General features: G+C 36.0%; 1 protein-coding gene and 1 long non-coding RNA gene across 2 annotated transcripts; one reads left to right on the top strand and one right to left on the bottom strand.

Annotated features, from left to right (window-relative positions):
• Positions 1–8,765: 8,765 nt before the first annotated feature.
• LOC128549579 (uncharacterized) lies at positions 8,766–14,318 on the bottom strand. Its single transcript, XR_008367798.1, has 3 exons — positions 14,108–14,318; positions 12,367–12,416; positions 8,766–9,136 (listed from the first exon to the last, which is right to left on the bottom strand). It is a non-coding gene; the product is annotated as an uncharacterized LOC128549579 (long non-coding RNA).
• A 1,240-nt stretch (positions 14,319–15,558) lies between these two features.
• On the top strand, positions 15,559–23,508 carry LOC128549577 (integrin alpha-V-like). The gene is made up of 8 exons (XM_053526579.1): positions 15,559–15,744; positions 17,276–17,784; positions 18,217–18,391; positions 18,979–19,119; positions 19,851–19,970; positions 20,917–21,006; positions 21,367–21,486; positions 23,124–23,508. Exons 1-8 carry the CDS (start codon positions 15,559–15,561, stop codon positions 23,295–23,297), a joined length of 1,515 nt encoding a protein of 504 aa, XP_053382554.1. The 3' UTR covers positions 23,298–23,508.
• The last annotated feature ends 844 nt before the right edge of the window (positions 23,509–24,352 follow it).

Here is a 24,352-nt window from a genome sequence, read left to right as displayed (position 1 = left end):
AATTTTTTGGTTTTTGGGGCCGAAGGATGGGCCCAAACCGGAAAACTTTAAAAACGTTTAAAAAAAGGAATTGCGGGTTGTTTAAAACGGGCCCCCTACAGTTTCGTTATTGTGTTTTGGAAAAAAAAGCCCAAAACCTTTTTACAGGAAAAAGTCATAATATGATTGGTGTACCCTTTTCCAGAACCCCCGCCCCCTAACCCTAGATTGAATACATAAAAAAGGCTTTTTGCCAATAATTTAAAACGACCAAACTAAAAATCAAAGTACTTTACTCGGGGTTTTCTGCAATAAACCCACATTCAACATCTGCGCGCGTACCCACCGTCTTTGGGGGTATTCCATTTAACACTGAGGGAAAAACTTTTCCCAGAAACTAAAAGTCGCCCACCTTAACCCCTGGGAAATTTTTAAATCAAAGGGGCCCGCGGGGCAGTCAGTTTAATTTTCCCTTTTATGAAAAAATTTTCCCCTGATTCTTGGGCGACTTTTTTTGGAAAGGAAAAACGTGTTAGAAACGGGAAATTTAAAAGGGAATATACAAGACAATCGTAGAAAAACTCCCCGTTTTTATCGTTTTTATGGGTTTTAAAAATATCATTTCCCGACATCGGGCCCTTTGTGAACTCGGGTTAACTACGATAAACCTTTTTTTGGGTACTTAAAAATGGGGCATTTTAAATGGGTTTTTATTTAGGAACCGGAAAATATTTTGAAAAGATTTCACAAGAACAAATTATTAATTTTTAAAAAAATAACCATATTCAAATTGATAGAAAAAAGGGTTTTAAAATACATATTGTTTTGGAAAATGTTTTAAAACTATTTCTAAGATCAAAACTTTGTCGTTTTTTTTGGAGGTCTCCCTACCGAGAGTTAAGATCTCGGTTTGAATTCCCTTTCCCCACCGAAATGTTTCAAAACCCCCCGTTTGAAATTAAGAATTCGTCATAATAAGGGGAAACTAGGAGAACTGCACGAAGAAAGAGTTGCAAGGGGGGGCCCCGGGGACTTTCCCCTGCCATCAAAAGTTGGAAAAAGAGCCACATGACATGATTTTTTTGTCGGTGTGATTTAAAATTTATTTGTTATTTCAAATTTAAAGGGGGTTTTAGACACCCCCCAAATTTTAAAGGGAAACCCCGCCCATGGCAGATTCGGAAGGCCCAAACGCTAACCTTGGGGACCAATTTTAGACTTTTAAAGCAGGTTTGTACACCGGGAAATTTCGGAACTTTTTCCTTCAATTTAAAAAAAAAATTTTTTTTTGTTTAAGCCCTTCGAAAGACCGGGCCCTTTCAGTAAAACATTTAAAAACAAAAAATTTAAATTTATAATATTAAAATAATTGGGAAAACACGGACGGGAAAATTTGGGACCAAATTGGGGTTTTTTGGTAATGTGCAATTAGTTATTTATCAAAATATATGTTAAAAAGCAAAAAGGCAAAATAAAGGTTTTTAATTTCAAAGGAAAATCTGCCCGTTTTGGGGGGTTAGGGGGTTTTTGGGTGGGGGGGGGGTAAAATTTTTGTTAATTTCCTTGCAAAACCTAATGTAAGTACAAAAAATTTTTGATACCGGCCCCGTTTAGAATTTAAGGCCCCAGCATTTTTGTTTTATTCTTTCCCGAATTGGGAATAGGGCAAACCCTTAAAAAACAAACAAAAGGGGCGGGGTAAAACACAATTTCTACACAGGCGGGGGTTTGGCCACAAACTCCCAGCGTATACTTTCTTCGGGGAAAATTTACACTGGGTTGCGAGGTTTTGGGGATTTCAATTTTTAACTGCAAAAGAGGGGAACTTTTGACAATTCAACGGTTTGGCCCAACCCGATTAAAAAACACGGGAAAACATTTTTTTTTAAAGGGTTTGGGAGGGCAATTGTTTTTTACTGTTCAAAACTATTCTAGTCGGTATGATAACACCCCAATATTCCCCGGCAAACCTGTAATTTTAAACCCCTTGGGAAAGATAAGAATTGGTCTTCATTTTTGACATGTGTTTTTATTCACAAATTAAAAATACACGGTTTAAAAGTTTTAAAACTACCGCCACAGAAAGTGTAATTTTTTGTTTTATTTTTACAGGTTTTTTACTTTCCACAATATTTTTGGTTTTTTAAAGTTTAATAAAAAGAAAACTTTCAAAAAACTTACGGTTTTAAAAAGTTGGGGCATTAAACAATTTCCCGGGGAAATCCCTTTTTTGATGGGGGAGATAAATTAGTTTTCGCCTAAAAGGGTAAAAGGCCCTTTTAAACAAATTTAAAACAAGGGAAAAGCCCAAAATTTGGGAAACCCCAAAAAAGCGACCTTTAAAAAACAAAGGTCCTTTCAAAAGGGGATTTTAAGACAGGTCTCCTGTATTATGAATCTTTCAAAAGGGGGTTTCTAATTTTAAATATGGTTTTTGGGTTTCCCATCCCCTCAGCAAAACCCGGGAATGGGGGTTTTTTCAACCAGTAAATCCCTGGGCATGCCCAATGGGATGGGCCGACAGTAAAGGGTTTAATTACAAAAAATATCGAGGTTGACAATGACAAGCGAGACCTACATCGTTTTTTTTCCGGACTGGACGCCGCTGTGACACATTGAAGTAAAAATTTAAAAAGGGAAGGGGAAAATCTCATTTTTGTTTTTTTGGCCCATGAATATAATCATTGTCTGGAGTTCAGGGGCGAAGGGAAATTTTAAGCCCTATCCCCCTTGGGGGCGTTTGAGGATAAAAAATACGCATTACGACAAATAAATTTTTTGCAAAAGCAGATCCCTAAAGAGATAAAATTTAAAATTTGGTTTTTAATTGAAACCCGGTTTTTTAAGTGTAAAACCCACCCCCTTAAAAATATTTGCCCAAAAATTTCCCGTTTTATGGGGGGTTTTTTTTCCCGGGGCGCCGCGGGGACGTTTTTACGCATTACTCATAGTTTTGGGAGAAAAAAACTGTGTGTGGGTTTTACAATACACAGTTTTCAAGGGAAAAAAAACGGGGCCCCGTTAGAATAATTGGGTTAACACCACGTTGAAAGGGAAATTTTTAAAGGGTTTGGATTAGGGTTAAAAATGTTTGGGGGAAATGGGTTTTTTTGATTTTAGAACTGAACGTGACCCCATCCCAGAATGGGGGAGGAGCGAAACAGCCGAAATTGGGTTTTTTTGCCAACCCCTTTAAGCCTCCTTTTCCGGGGGTTAAAAGTAAAAAAGGTGAAACTAGATGTTCAAACCCTGCAACCTACTGACAAAAAGGGGGGAAAAAATCTGAATTTTTAAATCACGCGTTAAAATTTTACATGTATACCAAAATTTCAATTTTTCAGTTGGGGTGTCGGAAAGGCTTTTTTCAAAAATAGCACGACGCTTTTAAAGGTGCCCTTCCCAAAAATTTCAAGGTTTTTTGTTCGGGTTTTGGGGGGAAATAGCACCCGGGGCAATTTTGGCAATTTTTCCATTAAACTTTTAAATTTTCTTTCACTGGCGAAGGGCCCGACTCATGGGGAACTGTTTTTGGCGGAACGGGGGCTCGGGCCCATTTACCCGCAAAATAGTTTCCCGACAGCCCCTTTTTTCTTTCCTTACCCTTTAGCCTTTATCTGTTTTCTGTGGCCCCTTTCTAAAGTATTCTTCAATTAATAAAAGAAATTTAAAAAAAACGAAAAGATTTTCGGTTTTAGGGAATATTTTTTTTAACGAAAGGGTTTACATATTTATTTTATAAGTACAACACGAGAGTCATCCTTTCTCCGTTATGTAAGACGATTGTTCCAAAAACCGGGAAAACACGGCGAAACATTCCGGCGTACAAGAAAAAGTCAAAAAAGGGAAATGCATGTTTTGTTTCCAGCGGTTTTTATTGTCAAAAAAAGGGAAACCTGCTCAAAGCCTTAAAAACATTAAAAAAATATTATTCTGAAACTTAAAGTAACAATCCTTTTTGGGGAAAAAAATACCTAAATTAAAGCATTACAGTGTACATTTAAACAATATAGTTTTAATCGTTATGACACTCGGGAATTTTTCCCTAAAGGGTCACGTGTTTTGCAATTTGGGTTTTTTTGGAAATAACAAAAGGTATGACTTTCCGTAAGAAAACGGAAAATGACGAAAACCCAATACTAGGGAAAACTTAATTTGCCCCATTGCCCCCCGGGGCTGCTATCATTTAACCCAATGGGAAAATGAGACCCATCGATTTTTCACACGAGTGAAAAATTTTAAAAAGGGGCAAAGAAGGCCCTTTACTTTTTTTTTAAATTCATGGAAAAAATATTATAGGTAGTTTTTTCTTTGGGGAAACGTGGATAAAATTCAATTCATTTTTCTTTCTTTTGAAATTTTTTTTTAAAAAAAAAATTAAAAGAAAAGGGGGTTTTTTTTCGTATAAAATTTTTGTCTGTCACAAATTAAAAAATTTGTAAAAATTTTGGATAATTTGCGGAAAAATTTTCCCGTTTTAAAAAAAATAAATAGATTCGTTTTGTGCTTAAAGACCTTTGCAAAAGACTTTGTAAACTTAAATTTATTTTCATTGTTCATACTAATTTTAGTTTTCCAAGGGGTTAAAAAAAAAGGGGCTTTTTAAAACCCTTTTTCAATGAAATAAAGTTTTTTTCCCCTTTTCCGGGAAAAGACCGGAAAATTCTCGTTGTTTCCGTCAATTTTTTACGGAATTTTAAATCCTTAACGGAAAAAACGGGTATCCTCACCCACTAAACAGCAGGGACAGGGTTTATAAATTATGGACGCCCATAATAAGGTTTTTTTTTACAGCCAATGTCAATTTTTAAACAGCTTGGGGGCGAAGTTCAAAATAAAAAAAAAAAACGGTTTAAATTTTAGGCGGCATATTTTGGACAAATTTAAAAAGTAGAAAATCAAAAAAAAAATTTGAAAGGATATGTTGAATTTCCCCTTACATTGAATTTCGCACAGACCGGAAAACGAAAATTTAAAATAAAAAAAAATTTGTCCCAATTTTTGAGGGAGAATTGAAATAAATCCAGCAGGATGACTGAAATTCAAATATTTTGAGGGGAGCGGTCGTCCAGTGAATAATGTGTCGGCCGCTCAACCTAGGGGGTCGTGGGTTCGAGCATCCATGAAAGGGGTCACGACCATGACTTCTCATATGACACCAGTACTGGGTTTTCCCGGAAGCAGGCTGTTTAAAAGATGGTTTCACATTCAATACCAGTTTTAAATTCGATTGCTTTGAAAATTGAAATATAATACCGAGAATAATCTATTTAGATTTTTAACAAGGAGCTATGTTCAATAAACGCTTGATGTCCCCGGTGGCATCCTTGTCGACACAAAGCAACCTAAGTCCAAAATGAGGTCAAGTTCAAGGTCAAGGTCAAACTGAGGTCAGGTGATGTCTGAAGATGAGGAATGGTCACAGGTTACATCTGCATTAGTATCAAGTCATTCTAGTAAGGGGTATTGATGCTAGACGATACGGTCCCAATTGGTTAACCTCGTACGGATGGACGGACGGACGGACGTACCTACGAGAGCTACAATAAGGGCTGCACCCCACAGTCAGTATTACGGGGTGCAAATTTCAACCCATAATGTCAAACCAGTACAAAACAGAAGTGCGGGTAGCACCTCAGAGTTCACCCCGCAAAAACTTGGACAAACTAAAACTTATGGGTTGCACCCTATATGTAAAACTAAAGTCTGAAACAGAATAAACGGATGCTACCTTTACAACTTTCATGTGCAGACTAATTGGCTACAGTCTGCCTATCTAAAAAAATCATTCCAGAAAGCTTATTGTTACTCAATAGGCAAACCTTATTATAAATGGCAAAATTCATTTCATTATTAAACTATGACAGTTAAAGAGTTGTTTTAAGGCAGTTCTGTACGTTTGATAAACCGAAGTGATGACGTAACGTAATTTATCCGGAAAACGTAGAATAAAACTTGGATTCGGCGTACAGAAATGAAAATCATTGTATGAATTAATCGCAGCTTGTGAGTAAATTTGTTAGAATGACACTGTTGCTATATTTCTGAAGTCTCAGTTAAATCAAAACGTATGACACATAAAATAATTCAAAATAACGTCTTAAAATTATCTCGAAATGTCCGGTTCAATTTAATCATGGTCAAATATCTTGAAAATAAGCTCACAGACCTATACATTTTATTTCATCAAATTATAGGTCATGTCTTTATTTACAACTACGAGAAGTTTCATCGAATTTTACATTACAGACAAATATCTATTCGTGAAAATGTTACGAAAATAATGATTTTTCCATAAACTCACATTATAAAATATTGTGCGAGGTCCGCATTTTTCAAATCGGTGTAGCAAAAAATCAAGAACACGACTCTATTTTTTTATTTCCTGCATTTTCTAGGTAAATTCTTAAGGTTTAATCAAATTCTACATTGTAAAAAGGTTTGATCCAAACGTGCAGAACTACCTTAATTAAAGTTTCTTTGCTTTAACTATCTGTTATAAACAAATTTCTCAAGTGGCAGGCAATATTAGCGAGTAATAAACTGTTACAATTCCGTAGTCACTTTTAAAACCAAAACAGAAAAAACTCTGGACAACATCAAACATTTATTTATTTTTTGTTGTATTTAAAGTTGCACCAACACAATTATAGGTCATATGGCGACTTTGGACAACACCGAAAAGGCTCATTACCGCATGATCTGTAAACAAATATTCTACTTTCATGTCAGTATTAAAACTGAAAAGGGCTTAGTATGTACTCACACTGCTCTTGTACTAGTGATGAGCATTTTCTTTTAATATTACCACTTTTTACTACTATTCTGCAAACAATAAAACAATTGACATGGACATACTAATGTGCTGCATCAAACCAACATGTCATGGACAGTGTTATGGGCTACAGCCCATAAAACATTTGGCAAGGCCATTCTAAACGGCTGCATCGAACTTGAAGAAATGAAACGTCTCAGACAGTGTAATGGGCTGCAACTCATAACACAACTGGCATTAGGACGACAGCTGTAAGCTATGACTGCTTTCTGTCCGATTCCTGAACTGTTGTATTGCAAATATTTCATGCTTTTCAGAATAAAAATAGTTTAAACTAACTGGCATGAACACACTAATGAGTTGCATCAAACTGAAATGTCTGTGTTATGGGTTGCAGCCCATTAGTATGTCAATGCAGACTGTTTTACGGGTTGCAGCCCGTAACATTTCAATTCTTAAAGTTTGATACAGCTGACAAGTATGTTTTGTTTTGTTTTGGATTTTAACGCAGTTTTTCAACAGTATTTCAGTCAAGTAACGGCAGGCAGTTAACCTAACCAGTGTTCCTGGATTCTGTACCAGTACAAACCTGTTCTCCGCAAGTAACTGCCAACTTCTCCACATCAATAAGAGGTGGATGACTAATCCATGCCAATTATTTTTTTACAGGTTACAGCCCATTACACTCTCAGAAACATTTCATTTCTAGAAGTCTGATTCAGCCAACAAGGATGTCCATGTCAACCCTTTTTGGGGTTGCAACCCATAACATTGTTAATGACATTTCATTCCATAAAGTTTGGTGCAGCCCATTAGGATGTCTATGTCAACTCTTTTGTGGGTTGCAACCCAAAATTGGCAGTGACATTTCATTCCATAAAGTTTGATGCAGCTCATTAGGATCTTCATGCCAGTTGTTTTACAGACTCAATCAAACTGAGTCTGCAATTTTCACTGTTTGCCTTGTTCTCGGTGCTTCCGAGGGATCTACTTTCAGATTTTATTTACAGGTTGCAGCCCATTACACTCTCAGAGACATTTCATTTCTAAAAGTCTGATGCAGCCCATAAGGGTGTCAATGTCAACTGTTTTATTGGTTGCAGCCCATATCATTGTCATGACATTTAATTTTATAAAGTTTGATGTAGCTCATGAGGATGTCCATGCCAGTTGTTTTACGGGTTGAGCCCATTATACTCTCATTACACAGAGACATTTCATAAATTGCTTAAAGTTTGATACAGCTCATAAAACTAAAATGCAAACATTTTTAGTGCTGCGGTCTCAGTGACCTAGACACTTTACCTACTGACCCCAAAAACTATAGGTTCATCTACTGGCCATAGGCAGTTGACCACTGCAGGTTCAAGCGTTCTCTTGTAATTAAGTGGGAATGGTTTTCAGTGTTGAGGTCACTGTGACCTGGATCTTTGACCTACTGACCCCAAAACAATAAGGGGTTACCTACTGACCAAAGGTAGTCATCCTATTAAGTTTGACCACAGCATGTCTAAGTAATCTCTTGTTATTGAGCGGAAACCAAATGGCCTACTGACCGACATGAGCAAAACATTGTTCAAGGGGGCAAAACAGATTAGTTACTACTACCGGTAATGAAGTTCAAGCGGTTCTGGAGTAAATGTTAAAAGAAGGTATTGTTGGCAGATGCCGGACACAAAGCAGATCACTAAAATGGAGCTTGAGACTATAACTTGGGTTTGTCAACATTATGAATACCAAACAATCTGAAAAAAAACAACATTTATTTTTATTAATCAAATTTTCAAACCAAATTGAAAAAAAATCACAATCGTCTACAAAAAAGATGACAAAATCTATATAGACAAAAGCTGCAAATTTCTGTTTTTGAAAACGAATTATTGTCATTCTCAGTAAAAGTGAAGTCAAATCCAAAATATCTTTATTCACCATTTATTTCTCCCAAAAAATCATCCTGTTCATTCATTACAGCCAATCCTGAGGGTTTTTTTTTCAGAAATATTAGTATCACTTCCATCCACGTCACAACTGTTATATCACTTACAATATTTTCCTCAGGCACATCATTGCCACTTTCATCCATGTTATTATTGTTGTCCCTTATTATCACTTATAATATTTTCCTCAGGCCTGTCACTGTCACTTTCATCCATGTTACACTCGTTGTCACTTAAAATGGTTTCTTCAGGCCCATCATTGTCACTTTCATCCATGTTATCATTGTTGTCACTTGCAGTGGTTTCTATAGGCACATCATTGCCACTTTCATCCACCTTACAATCATTGTCACTTCAAATGTTTTCTTAAGGTACATCACTGTCACTTCCATCCATGCTACCATTGTTGACATTTCCAATGGTTTCATCAGGCACATCTTTAATGGACCTGAAAATATTTAATAAATGCACATAGAGTTTGGGCATTTGTTGTTTTCAATAGACATACTGTTGCATGGTGGCCGAGTGTAACAGCCGCAGCCCATAACTCAGTCCCTTGCTGTTTGTCCAAGTCAATTCGCAACGAGTTGCAGCCCACTAGTTAGTACATCATATATAAAGTCTTTATTTCGGGAATAAGGTTACTTCCGCGTCCAAGTCAGTTGATAATGGGCTGCAACCCACAACTTTGTCCCAGTTGTTGTTTGTCCAAGTCAATTCACTACGAGTTGCAGCCCACAAGTAGGTACATTATATATTTTGTCTTTATTTAGGGAATAAGGTTACTTCCTTGTCCAAGTCAGTTGATTATGGGCTGCAGCCCACAACTTTGTCTAACCTGTTGTTTGTCCAAGTCAATTCACTAAGAGTTGCAGCCCACAAGCTGGTACATAATATATTTTGTCTTAATTTAGGGAATAAAGTTACAAAATGTACTTCCTTGTCCGTGTTAGTTGATTATGGGCTGCAGCCCACAACTTTGTCCCAGTTGTTGTTTGTCCAAGTCAATTAACTATGGGTTGCAACCATAAGTCTGTATATACTCCATGTATTTTATGTCTTTAATATGAGAATTAGGCTATTTCTTGTTCTTAATTGGTTGATTATGGCCTTGGGAATTTTAGTTTGGCAATTGGGAAAAATGGACACTATTTTCGATTGGGAACGGGTCCGTTTACTGGTACCGGACATATAAGGAAAACAATCCTTGATTAGCGATTCATGTGAAGAAGTCGTTAGGTTTTTTTTCAAAATATATTTTTAGCTCTGGTGACCAGCGTAAAATTCGACAAAAAAAAAACTCGAGAGAAGACCTTGCCAGGGTGCTACAGACCTGGCAAGTTTGGTTAAGATCCATCTAGCGGTTCATGAGAAGTTGTTTACAAGTTTTTCTATTTTTAGCTGGAGATACAGCAAAAAGTGGTTAAATTACAGACTTTATTCTAACCTGGGAATCCAGTCTGACAATTTCTAACTTTTTTTCTATCTACAGCCTGGGGAAACCTGTTTTCCGACTGCAGTGCCACCTATATTACACCCGAAACATGCGGATGTTTGATAAAGAACGATAACTTCTAAAAGCGATAATCCATGGCTAAAAATAGAAACAAATTTCTCACAAAAAAGACAGATCGGAATCTTGTAATTCCGACGATTTCCGAACATTTCCGGGTCATAGACAAATAACTTTGTACCTCCCATAGCTTTTCCAGCAAGTTGTAACAAATATTAAATATGTCAGAATAAACTTAAATGTGCATCATAGCTATCAAGATGTTATATCAATTAATGCAGCCTAGTGATCTACAAAAGTTTTCGTTTCGAACAAGCGCAACTATAATCACATGTTAATTAGGCTATTTATAGAAAATCGATAATCAGTAGTGGCATAGAAACTCCTTCAGATTTCCCCAGGCGTTGATAATATCAGAAACTCGATGAATGCCAATTAACATTAATAAGCGCAAATTAAGTGGGATCTTTAATACATAGATATTAGGTATGATTTCTTCTGACACTACACACAGACAAAGCACGAATATTATCAACGGCTTCCCAGGCTAACTTTATTCATGTGGTTTAAACAGTATCAAAAATTCAATGCGCCCTGTAGGAATTATGAGTACTGTACCATCAAAATATCCATCGCAAAGGGTTGTATTTTTGACTTTCACAGTGCTAGTGCTGGAGAAAAAATACTTGTAGCTAAGCTTTTAGCCTAATGAGGAAAGTTGTAGCCAATTTTAGGGACGTTAGCTAAAAGAATGTTAGTCAAAACTGGTCCGAGGTCTACATGTATGAGAGTTTGATCAGCATGTTTGAACAGAATAACAGAGAGGTACATACAGTGAAACACCGCTCGCTCGAGCATCGATGACTCGAGCACCCGGGCTCGCTCGAGCAATTCATGTGGTTCCGGCCGATTTCCTTCTACTTTATATGTGATATTACCAAGGCTGGGTCGAGCATCGATAACTCGATCGCTCGAGCATGACACCTGGTCCCTGTGTATTAATTTACTCTTTGTTGTGTCTGGCTAACTCGAGCAGAGGTGTCAAAATTTTTCACACCTTCAGCGGTCAGAATGTATCGGTTAATTAAATATTTTCGCACACCGTGAGAATTGTGGAGTCTATTCCCAGACTATCTTAAATGTTTGTTTGTCGGTATATTTGATATTATGATGAGATTAATTATTGATAAAAGCTTAAAGAAAAGTTTTATTGATCAAATATCGATCAATTACTGATATCTTAAAGCATCATTCCTGCGGGATCGAGATCTTAGTCATTTAATCAGCGGTTGTTTGCATGCAAATGAAGGAAATATTTAGCCGTTTCATAAAATTGAGACGATAATTATGATATGCACTTGTTGATGAATAAAATTAAAAAAAAAAAAATCTTAGTTGTTTCTTCGCATGTGCTATTTACAAATTACATATTGAAACGTCTATCAATAGATAATGTTTGTAATACGTGTTTTCGAAAATGTCACAAGTATGTTATTATAACGCATCACCGTTTACTCAGCAAACGGTCCCGATGACCGTAAACAAACTTTAGTTTTCTTCGTATGTTGGTCAATGTTTGGGTCGCTCGAAACCATGGATAACTCGAGCATTTTGCTCATCCCCTTGCGACCTCGAGCGAGCGGTGTTTTACTGTACATATTAAGTATACCCTACCAATCAGTTTGTAAATGAATTCACTCTTGGGAAAAGCCCTGAAACAACCTAGTGTTAGCATATTGGCAGTTTATAAATACCTCAGTTGTACTTTGACCAACAATGGCTGCTTTTTATATATAAAATATACACGTATTACAATTTCAAAATGGTTTATAAATACAAATTTATTGTAAAAATCTCCCATATTGACTTAGTTTGTTAAAAAAAGACAAAAGATATAGACGAATACAGTTAATGTACTCATCTCAAAACGCTTTACTATAACTTGAAAAAAAAAACACCTTTTCTAATGAGTTTGCCCGGCATATTTCACATACACTCCAAAACTGAAATTTTTTAATTTGTTTTAAACTTGGTAATTCTGTTTTAAGAGCCACTGCTTTACCATTTCTTTGCTATATCAGTACTCTTTCTTGAAAACAGAAGGGGATTCAAGATGAGAGGGGTTCTAGTTTAGAGGTTTTTAGTGTATTGTAAAGAATACTTACTCCTACCATGCAGAGCTACTTTCTGGCTGCCTTTTGGACATGGTGTCAGTCTGAAAATATAATAAAATGTTATAAACTTTAAGTTACTTTTCGGGATAAATGCCAGGCATTCACACCAATTCCACTTCAAAAGGTGCTGGGCCTGTTTAAATTTTGGACAGGTCAGACGGTCTGGCAATTTTCAGCAGCCTGGATTCTAACTTCACTTTATTTGCTATTGAGCACTTGTTGGTGACACCGGCATGGACATGCTAATGGGCTGCATCAAAAATGTCACGAACAACATTGTAATGGACTGCAACCAGTGATGTAACTGGCATGGACATACTTACAGGCTGCATCAAAATGAAATGTCTGTGTTATGGGTTGCAACCCATAAAACAATTGGCATGGACGTATCAATGGGCTGCATCAAACTTTAAGAAATGAAATGTCTCGGACAGTTCAATGGGCTGCAATCCGTAAAGCAATTGGCATGAACATACTAATGAGTTGTATCAAATTTAAAGAAATGAAATCTCATGGACAGTGTTCCGGGCTGCAACCCGTAAACCAATTGGCATGGACATACTAATGAGGTGTATCAAATTTTAAGAAATGAAATCTCATGGACAGTGTTCCGGGCTGCAACCCGTAAAACAATTGGCATGGACTGTTTTCAGAAGGTCTAAAAGAGGGCTACAAAACAAATTATTAATTTTATGTCGAAAGCCCGATCGGGCTATGTTACCAGTCTAACACAAATACAGGGGATGAATACGAATATTTATTCATGAATACAAATTCTACACTAAGGTCACTGAACATTATGTGGCTTTTGCCAACAATTAGACTTACTCATTTGGTTTATCTGGATGTCAAATTTTATGATCTGATATTTTGTAGTAGTCACCCATCCCTCTAAGCCTTACTTGTATCTGTATTTTACTGTTAAGAAAACGAAGACATTAAAAAATTAAAAGTCATAATATTCTAGCCAAACTTACTTGCTATTATAAATTAGACATTAATATTCATGTAGATATTATTTGGACTAGCAGATGGGAACTCTTCTGCCAGTTAAGGATTACTTGTATTTGTTGTTGGCCCTGCAAAATTTTGATTGAGTAATTTGACATTTTTAACTCTGTTCACTTATTTCTTTGCACAGAGCTTTCTCTTTTGATCAAGAATTCTACTTAATTTGTGAGTGTATTCACATGTTCAAATTCAGGATTGAATTCTGATAAAAATTTGGTAAACAGCTGCAAAGTCTGTTTTCATGTCAGAGATTGCCTCCAATTCAAGTACAAAACCAACAAGAACTATTTTAACGTTGGGAAAATTGAGTGAATAAATGTTTTCTAAGATGAAGCTTTCAGCTTTGCAAAAAGGCCCAAAGGATGCCATTTTCTGTAGAAATCATGGAATATAAAAACAAATAATGGGCAATTGAATAGCAGGGACAATATTTTAAAGAAATATTACTTAAGTTCTTTCAAAAACGTAAAAAAAAGTCTAACTTTTAGATTTATTTATTGTGACCCAGTTATTACGTTTTATTATCTTGGGTTAAATTTACTGCATTCTAACTTGACAATGGTACGACCATTTTGGGTACGAAACACTCGCTAATTTTCCTTGCATTTTCGAATTAAGCAGTTGTTTTGATGCATGAAATTCCGTTCCCCATAAAAATTATATTCAGCGAATATATGACTTTCTGTATTTCCAAATGAATGATTTGTTTTACAAAACTTACTGTTGTGAAAACGCTGTCTAGATCCGCTTCAGGACTACCAATATGGCGACGGCGTGGCCAGGTCACTTGACTGCGCATGCGCTTAACTCCGTTTTTGCCGAACAATAACGAATGCTACCGAATGACGTCATTCCATTGGGTGGCCGCTATTAATAGATTGCAATCATTCTTAAACACGAATTGTGTCCGTAACTGTCCAAAGAGGGACAGATATGTCCATTTTTTTCTGGGGTGCAACTCAGAAAATTAAAGAAACAACCCACAATGTACATTTGCACCCGTTTAAGATGATGTCATTATGGGATGCACCCCATAATACAAAATCACCCCACAATGAACCTTATTCTATACCGCTCACCCCACAATGTAGCTCTCGTAAGAGCGGACGGACGAACGAACGGACGGACAGGACAATCGCTATATGCCTCCCGCATCGGTAGATGCCGGGGGCATAAAAACTTGAATTTTGATATATCCGATCTTGCACGATTTTTAATCTTTGAATCTTGAGCAGATCGCAGTTTCAGTATTATACTGAAATTCAGCTTTTCAAAATTTGAAGTACGATTTTCGAGATGGCTCGACACTAATTGCTTGCTCGATATTTGACTTTTTCATTTCAATATCAATCTTAGAACAGGCTGTTCATTTAATACGAGATCGAAAATTGGCTTTTGGAATATTATAAATTTCGATCATTGAGCTGGCCCGAAAATAAAAGCTATTTTGCAATTTGACGTTTTTCGATCTTCAGGTGTAGCTTAGTTATGAAGTTGAATTTCGATCTTCGACCTGGCATAAAATTCTAAGCTAGTTGGACACCGCTCACGACATAATAATAAATGTGCAGTTATTTGATTACATAAAAATCTACTTAAAATCTTTATTTCATAATCATGACCATCAAAGAAAGTATTATAAAAGCGAGTTTCCATCTGATTGTAAGAAAGTAGAAATTACTTTTGGAAAGTCATTGTTTGGTTTTATAATAATGTGTTTGTAGAGGATACCGTTATAAATGGTATTCTGATTAAACCACCAACAGCCATTTAGGTTTCTATTTTCTAATCTATCTTTGCAATCACTGTAAATTAGACTTAACAATATCTCTAAATCCATATGATCAAAAGTATTAATGTAACGGTACATTGGCGAAGAAGGGTTAGACATCGGCCTGAAATACGGAGTAGGCCGAAAACTAGCGAACAGTCTCGACAGCCAATTTACCTGGCCAAACGTATTATCGGCTTTTGTGGTGATTTTCACGATGGGTCTAATTTTCCCATATGCCTTACCCTGCTAAATTTTTATAATGAACTTTTCCATCTTTCAGTTTGGACAGAACCATTATCTGTTAAAAGGAATGCATACTAAAAAGATACTGACTAAATGGCGAACAGTGCAGATAATGATCTGCACTGGTCGCAAAGGCAGAATAAATCGTGTCCAGCATGATAAGGGTTAACATGATTATCCTTTGTTTACGACAGTCTACAAGTGACCTTGTTAGTGAGATAGAAATTCAGGCAGACTACGTAGTGGATGAAATAATCTGTCCGGGCCTCACTGTCAGCGCCACAATCAGCCGCTTCAACGGAGCAAGCCCCGGGGACCCGATATTGCAACTACGGAATCAGGTTTGTATGACTAATTGGTATAACATGAACACAACAATATTAAAGTTGAAATGGGCAAGGGCCAAGAACTCTAACTGATCTGGTTTCCCAGTTAAATAAGAATAGCGTTCAGTCAAAAGTATTTGGCTTGAAGTGTGACATATACTTTGAATAAAGGAAATTGACATGCACAAGAAATAACGGAAATGTGACATGAACAAGATATAACGGAAATGTGAAATGCACAAGAAATAACGGAAAATGTGAAAAGTATTACGGATAATGGTTCCAAACAGGTCTAATTGTTTGCTTTGATGGGTTTGACGTCACACCAACACAATTCAAGGTTAATTGTCAACTCTCAAGCTTTTGATTGTAGAAGAAGATCATTGGTGCCTCTACAGGCATACAATTTCAGGCACGGACCCGTACACCATATTAGACTCATGATTTTGTAAGCAGGGAAGGCTTCTTACATACAATGATTTCGAACCCACAGCGGTGACGTGCAGCTAGGTAGAAGTTAGCGACCTTAACCATTTGGTCACAGAGATCTTAGACCATTACTTTTTGAAAAGCAGTTTTGGAGACAATAAAAAATTGCAAATTTCTTACAACATTATCGCAAATTTGTCCGTCTTTCTAAAATAAGTGTGAGTTGTCACACGTGCAATATTCAGACCTCTTGCCATGTGTTTATAATCTAAATCAGAGATCAAACAATTCAAGGTGGTTCGTAAAGCATAATAATTTTATTGCAGAATAAAACCATTGCTTCCAGAAGAAATTTCAGAAGAGAAGGAGTGCAAGGTAGAACGCGTTCATGATGTTAAAGTGTCCAGTCTAAATCCATGACCACATCCACCAATAATTGTGTTTTGTGTTTTTTCTTTTCTAGCTCGACGCTGCAACGACTGGTGCTATAATGTAATAATTATGACGTATAAACGGTTATTTTATTGCACATTCTAGTATGCTTGTCTCTGTTAAAACACGCTTACGCTAGAATGACCTCACGTTAACGTGCGGTGACGTCAATGTTGTTTTTTTGCGACCAAAAAAGAGTGCAACTATATTTTATCTACTGTTTTAGATTAATGGCAAATTAGAATTGAAATAATTTATAGCAAAACCGTGTTTCAACACTATTTATACACTCGGGCGTAAATACGTCGTATAAACAATTTCAGTCGGGCTGCACTCTCGTGAAATTATTAAGCCCGACGTATAACCGCTCATCGTGCATAAATAGTGTTAAAACACTCTTTTGCTATAAATTATTTCTTAAATAACGTCACACGTTCAGTTCTCTTCGTTTAATCAGAAAAAAAATCGGGTTTTGTTAGAATGATTTCTTACTAAATTTGTAACCGTAATGTCAAAATGACTGAATCAATATTTTGATTTAAAAAACGAATCAGTCTAACACGGCCCGATTTGTTTATTATTATTATTATTAAACGAAAAAGACTTAAACTGAGATGTCATTATGCAACCAAATCACCATTTGTATTGACATTCTATTTTCACAACACTACTTTTCTTTTCACAGCTGCAGTTTAGAAACGATTGCCCAAACAACTTGTGCAGAACGAATCTTACTATCCTGGCCGAAACCAAATACACGAACGTTGATGGCTACTTCGTAATTGGAAACCAGGACCTTGCTATTGATGTAAAAGTCACGAAAACCGGAGACTCATCTTACGGATCTGTCTTCTATATGGTCTATCCGCAATACCTTAGCTACAAAAACATGGAGAAATTCCGAGGAGAAAACGACGTCACGTGTTCTTTGATTGACAGTAAAAATAATGATACAGACATAGTTTTGAAAGAAGAAGAATCGGCCATATCATGTTTGTTTGGAAATCCAATGTCAAATGATACAGGTGTCGGCTTCCGGTTGTTTATGAAGGTTCCGATTTCCGTTGTAAATGATGATTCTACAATGATGCTTCGCATGCGTGTGACAACCTTGAGCGAGGAACTTGAACCAACAGACAACAACCAGACAATCACTATTAATTTACGACATAACCTAGAAGCCACGTTTTCAGGGTAAGATATTTGTTCTCCCGGTGATATATTTAATTAAGGTGGGTGATTCGCAATAACAGTCGGTATCTTCCGTTCGATTGACGTATTCTCCCTTTTTGGCATTCTCCGGATTTGATGACGCCAGGGCCGAAGTATTCCGAAATCGCATACGGAAAATACGTAATTACACGGAAATTGCCGATTGACCTTACGGATTCTCTTCCAAAATACTTTATTACGTAGATGTTTCCTAAATGGAAAACGTTTATACATGTTATGCAGAGTTTCATCATTATCGGTCTTTAGTTACGACTTCTTACCAAACATTTATTATCAGTATCTGTGAAAGATACTCAATAGATATGTAGTAAATGTACACACTTCATCAATAAGAGAAACACTAAACATTTTTCAAACAAATAAGCGTTTGCAGCTGGTCTTCTTTTTTTACAGAATATCAACACGAGAACAGATATATCTGGAGGAAAGTAAGGACACATATGACATGGAAAATATATATGAGTTATACAATAAAGGCCCGAGTATTATGCAGTCAGCAGTTGTAGATATCTTGTTTCCACAGTTACAAAGTTCCAACAAAGCTCTTTTGTTTCTCAACAGAACTGAGGTAAAACAACCATATTTTTAGTTATGACTGTACACATTAAACGTACAGTACAACCTCTCTTAAGCAAAAACCTCTCTATAACAGCATCATCAAAATTTCCCTAAGCTGAAATATACTATCAAATTTACCTCTCCAGAACAACAACCTCTAAATAACAGTCATTATTTGTATATCCCAAAGGGTGTTGCTCTACAGAGGTTGCACTGTAGTTAGAATTTCAATTTCAAATGTAGGCATTAACTCTAAATATCCATCATTTTTCTTTTCTTGCTGGATGTATATGTGTAAATTTAGATAATTAAGGCTGTTTACCCATAATAACAATCGGCAAATTACGGTATTTTCCGTATGCGATTTCGGCATTCTTTTGTTTTTACGGAAAGCCATGAAAACATTCAGCTATATTTTTGCCCGAAGAATGCCGAATTGCCTGACGAAAATACGTAATCACACGGAAATTACCGAGTGTCAGTACGGAACCACTACCTTATATACCATGACAACAAGGAGATTAATTTCTTCTCATCATATTATAGCATATGTATTGTTCTTTTAAATTATCTTGTAATATACTATATTCATTTTAGATTCGATGTGAACAAAATTGTGAAGCCAAGTGCAGTCTTGTAGAGGAATATACGACACCAGCCATCTACTCCTTCTTCAAAGGCCGACTTGTATCAAACACAGGGAAACCAGAAACGGCGCTGTCAGATATTCAGAATAATGTATATATCATTTAAAATTACAAATAAATTTATAATACCATTACAATAATTCGAAACTGAAGTCATAATGTCAGTAACATGTTTTTTTCCCTCATTTGCTTATTTATGCCAAAGAGAATGGTATAAATATGCTACAAGAACGAACTCACCTATCTGAAAACTACGGTTGTGCAAAATGGCCAGATTTCTATATGGATTGATAATTATTTAGTTAGGTTTGTTGTGAAATTAAAGCCCTGCAATTTAGCTGCTTATTCATTTAGATTGTTTAAGTTAGTAGGCCCGTAAATACAATCGCCATTTTCCGTTCCTTCACATATTTCCCGCATGAGATTTCGGCATTCTCCGGTGATTATTGAAAAGTAATTTTCTGTTTAAACGGAAGAATACGTAAAATACGGAAATTGCCGATCGTCACAACGGGCACATGAGCCGCGCCATAAGAAAACCAACATAGTGGCTTTGCGACCTGCATAGATCCAGACCAGCCTACGCCTCCGCGCAGTCTGGCCAGGATCCATGCTGTGCGCTTTCAAAGTCTATTGCAATTAGAGAAACTGTTAGCGAACAGCATGGATCCATGCTGGTCGCAAAGCCACTATGTTGGTTTCCTCATGGCCCGGATCATATTATCTTGAAGTAAAGTGTATACATCTAATACACAGCATTTATAACTATTATATCTGTGAAACTATTTGAATCCACAGTAATTTTATATTCTTTCAATTTAGGACTGTAAACAGCAGAAGTGTTCCAAATTCGTTTGTGCCATTTCTAATATACAACCGAAGACTGGTGCAGTTATTTACATGAATTATGTTATAGACAGGAGTATCGAAGGTGGAATGAAGGTAACCTTATATTAAATACAATGTAATTACAAACAAGGACGATAATATACAATGTCTTTCCAAAAAGTATTAATATTAAAATCAAATGTGTTTACACACAGGGTCAGTGATATATGAAATGTCATTGCAAACAGTGTCTATAATGTATGCACTGCCAGTGTCATTAAAACAGGGTCGATGATATATACAATGTCATTACAATAGAGTCGATGATATATAGAATGTCATTATATCAATGTCGGTGATATATAAAATGTCATTACAAACAGAGTCGATGGAAAAAGCTATAGAATTTCCGGTTTAATAAGCGACTCTTACAATTTTGGTGGGTAAAACAGTCCGCTTCATATTTGTAAACCAATACAGTTTCTGGAAACGGCCTGTTCTTTTGACATCTTGAACACATTTCCTGACACATAGCAAAATGTTGTTTCAAAAAAAAAAAAAAAGTGTAAGAGAAACACTTGATACCGTAGAAGCGAAATTTGGATTTTAGGCCATTATGCAGATTAAGATTTATGTTTATTATACATCACTTTTGATAAAATCCCATTACCTGAGAAAGAGATATTTTTATTATCAATAACATTTTCAACCTTTTTGACACGTGACCAAGCGAAAGTGATTGTCAGGTCATGTGACCGCGCTAATACGGCAGCAAGTGTAACATTGATATTGTCAACCCTCGAAACAGAATGTCACGACTCGGCTCTCGCCTCGGGTGACATTCTGCCCTTGGGTCGACAATACCAATGTCACAAACGCCGCCATATGATATTTATATAATATTTTCAATTCAGTTATTGGCAAAAATAAAATCACAGTAATGAGCAGTAGAGAGAACCGAATGCATTGTAAATAGCATGTAAGAAGGGTTGCAAAGGGTAGTTAATGGTGTATTCAGACTTTGTACATGTAGTACTTAAGGTATATTTATAAATTTCAGGAAGGAAAATCAATGACTTTCATCTCAACAGCCGTGGTTCAGATAAACAAAACAAACCTTATCAGCAATCAGACGGAGTTTTTACAACAGGTAAAACAGCGTTTATCAGTCATTAAATAAATGAACAAACCTATCAAATCAATGTATAACACTACCAGCAAATCTGTCTTTTAAGCTCTTTTGTGCCAGTACAACGCATGCCTTTCACAAACAGAATCTTGTAAAATGCACGTGACGTATGATTAACATCTGATCAACATATGGGACTGGCGGAAAAACATAAAACATGCAAGACGAAAAATTAGCAAACGTTTTGACCTAAAAAAAAGAACCTGCAATACCAACAGTGCGAAGAACGCGCTTTTTAATTAAAAAAATATTTAGATTATGTTTATGTTTTTGTTCACATTTTTATTATGTTTAAATGATCATTTTCAAAATTCTACACAGCTCAGTACTACAGTAAGGAAGAGAGCGCCTATTAAGGAGGAAATTCCATGGTGGATTATTCTTGTCAGCGTTCTTGGCGGAATTTTGCTTATAGCCCTAATTGTTCTTGTACTCTGGAAGGTAACACTTTATCATTTTTTTCTCAGTTTACATAATGTACAGGCCGGTAATAAGCGCATAATTGAAATGTATTTTAGCTTCTGATGTAAATTAGCTTTGCCTACATTAACATATTTTTATAATAAACAAAACTAAAAGGGATACAATTTAGATAGTTTGTTTTTTTCAAAAAAGTTAGTAATACATTCTAACACGATCCGATTCATTTTCCCATTAAACAAAGAAGGCTGGAAACAGTGAATTATTAAACAACAATTCACTGTTCTGACGTCACAACTATTACGTCATAGCGTCAAGCGGCGTAGCGGCGCGCTGGAAAAGAACCCGACTGAAAACGGGCAAATATTTAATGCATGCCGACAAGGGTGTACTTTAAAGTTCTTGATAACGTGTTAGAATCGAAATAATATATCTCATTCAGTGATTTGCTCTTGAATAAATCACTGTTTGTCGTTCAGATGCGTAGCATTATATCACTCGGGCTACGCCCTCGTGATATAATTCCTTCGCATCTGAACTCCAAACAGTGATTTATTCAGCGACAAATCACCGATGAGATATATTATTTCTTAATTTTTACATAATAGATTCAGAAATGTAATGGAGTGGTTTTGACGATTTGAGTTAATAGAATTTCTTTTTTTTTTTTTCTGAAATTTAAAAATGATTTCTAAAGATAACACACAGCGCAAGTAACTGTAGGTCACGGGGTATTTTCTAGCATAAAACTCCTGTTTTTCTTTTCGTGGGTATTAAGATTTTAACATGAGACGTCACAAGTGTAAAAATCAACTTAAGGTAGTGGATCATTTGTGACAAGAAGAAAATTACGTAACTTCCGTATGCGATTTCGGCATTTTTCGGTTTTTAAGGAAAACCTTGTGCACGTTGAGATAAAGGTAGGCACGAAGAATGCCGAGTGGCTTCACGAGATCACGTAATCACACAGAAATTGCCGAGTGTCATTTAATACGGGTCCATTGCCTTAAACATGTGCATAATTACAATTTATGTGAGAATCAGCTTTTTTGTTTCCTTTAAGGAAGCAAAACAAAAAAAGCAAGCACACCGGTCCGCGACAGCTGTAGAAAAAAAAATCCAATTCAGACGTCTATTATAATTAATCTAACAATATAAGCTAATAGTTTTGTTATTATGTCTCCCACTAGACAGTGGTGTGGGAGACATATTGATTTACTCCTTTCTCTGTGTGTGTGTCACAAATCTTGTCTGCACTGTAAGTCGAACAGTTCCCATCCGATCTTCACCAAATTTAAACAAAATGTGTTTGACAATAAGTCCTCGGCCAAGTTCGATAACTAGCCAAATCAGCACAGGCACTTCGGAATTATGGCCCTTAAATTACCGAAAATACTGATTCCAGTGATAGATGTCTTGGTGCATGGTCTGTCACAAATCTTGTCCGCAGTCTAAGGCGAACAGTTCTCACATGATCTTCACTAAACGTAAACAAAATGTGTTTGACAATAACTCCTCGGCCAAGTTAGATAACTAACCAAATCGGCACAGGCACTTCGGAGTTAATTACGGATAATACTGATGACAGATGATTAGGCAGTTGTGTGAGACATGCGCTTTTCTCAAAAGCAGCTATATTTATTTTATCTTCTCCTTAGGTTGGATTTTTCAAGCGGAAGAGGAGAGATGAGCTTGAAAAGAGAAAATCACATGCTCCTGATTCTGGAAATAAAGTGAATAATGAAAAGAAGAGGGATTCATACACTGATAGTGAAGGAGGAATTATAGACAATGAAATTCCACCAGCGAATAATGAGAAGGAAAAATATTGATGGTAAACAGGTTTACCTGGTTGAACACACATGGGTATTTAGAATGAAAAAAAGCTTGTAAGACTTAATTGATCGGTCCAAGAGGCTACATGACTACGTATGTGTCAGAAAAGAACAGAAAACAAATTGCTGAACATTTACTGTTTATAGAGGTACTTCCTATGGTAAAACTTGATTTTTATTTTACGTTAATATATATACATTCTGTGCTTTTCTTTGAAAAGAAGAATGATTATACAAATTATCCATAAGACAGTATACAACGCCTACTCGATGTGGTAGTTACTATATTAACATATATTTATATAGTTATATTTTCACAGTTACGATTGCTGTTAAACTTTTACATGTATGATTGCTGTTAAACTTGTACAGTCACGATTAATGTTTAACTCATTTACAGTCACGATTAATGTTCAACTCATTTACAGTTACGATTACTGGTTCACTAACTTACAGTTAAGATCAATGTTAAACTTATTAACACTTACAATTAACGTTAAACTCGTTTATAGTCATGATAACTGGTAAATTCGTTTACATTTATGAATAATGTTAAACTCATTTACTGTTAAGATCAATGTTAAACTCATTTACAGTTACGATTAATTTTGAACTCATTTACACTTATGATTAATGTTTAACTCGTTTATAGTTGCGATTAATGGTTTACTCATTGTACCGTCATGATTAATGGTAAAGTATTTTACAGTTACGATTAATCCTTACCCTGCTAAGTTTCTATAATTGACTTGTCCATCTTTCAATTTGGACAGTGTAATTAACTCTTAAAAGGGGTGCTTACTAATGGCAAACAGTGCAGATCTTGATCAGACTGCACGGATGTGCAGGTTTATCATGATCTACACTGGTCGCAAAGACAAAGTCATTCGTGTACAGGATAGTAAGGGTTAATGTTAAACGCAATAAAATTTTACACTTAAATTACCCTACAGCTGCTATCATATTAAACCCATTTAGGGTTACGATTGTTGTTAAACTCAATGTAAATACATGTATAGTTACGACAAATGTTATACTCATTTACACTATTG

This window comes from Mercenaria mercenaria, chromosome 16 (assembly GCF_021730395.1).
Source record: "Mercenaria mercenaria strain notata chromosome 16, MADL_Memer_1, whole genome shotgun sequence".
NCBI classification, from domain to species: Eukaryota; Metazoa; Mollusca; class Bivalvia; order Venerida; family Veneridae; genus Mercenaria; species Mercenaria mercenaria.
The sequence above is the reverse complement of the archived record's forward strand: the minus strand, read 5'-3'. Positions and strand labels throughout refer to the sequence as shown.

Bases quoted from the DNA above. Each gene is read 5' to 3' on its own strand.
- LOC128549577 (XM_053526579.1), top strand. From the start codon at position 15,559: ATGATAAGGGTTAACATGATTATCCTTTGTTTACGACAGTCTACAAGT. The intron at 19,971-20,916 runs GTAACCTTATAT...TATAAATTTCAG, and splicing joins GTATCGAAGGTGGAATGAAG to GAAGGAAAATCAATGACTTT. The intron at 21,487-23,123 runs GTAACACTTTAT...TCTTCTCCTTAG, and splicing joins TTGTTCTTGTACTCTGGAAG to GTTGGATTTTTCAAGCGGAA.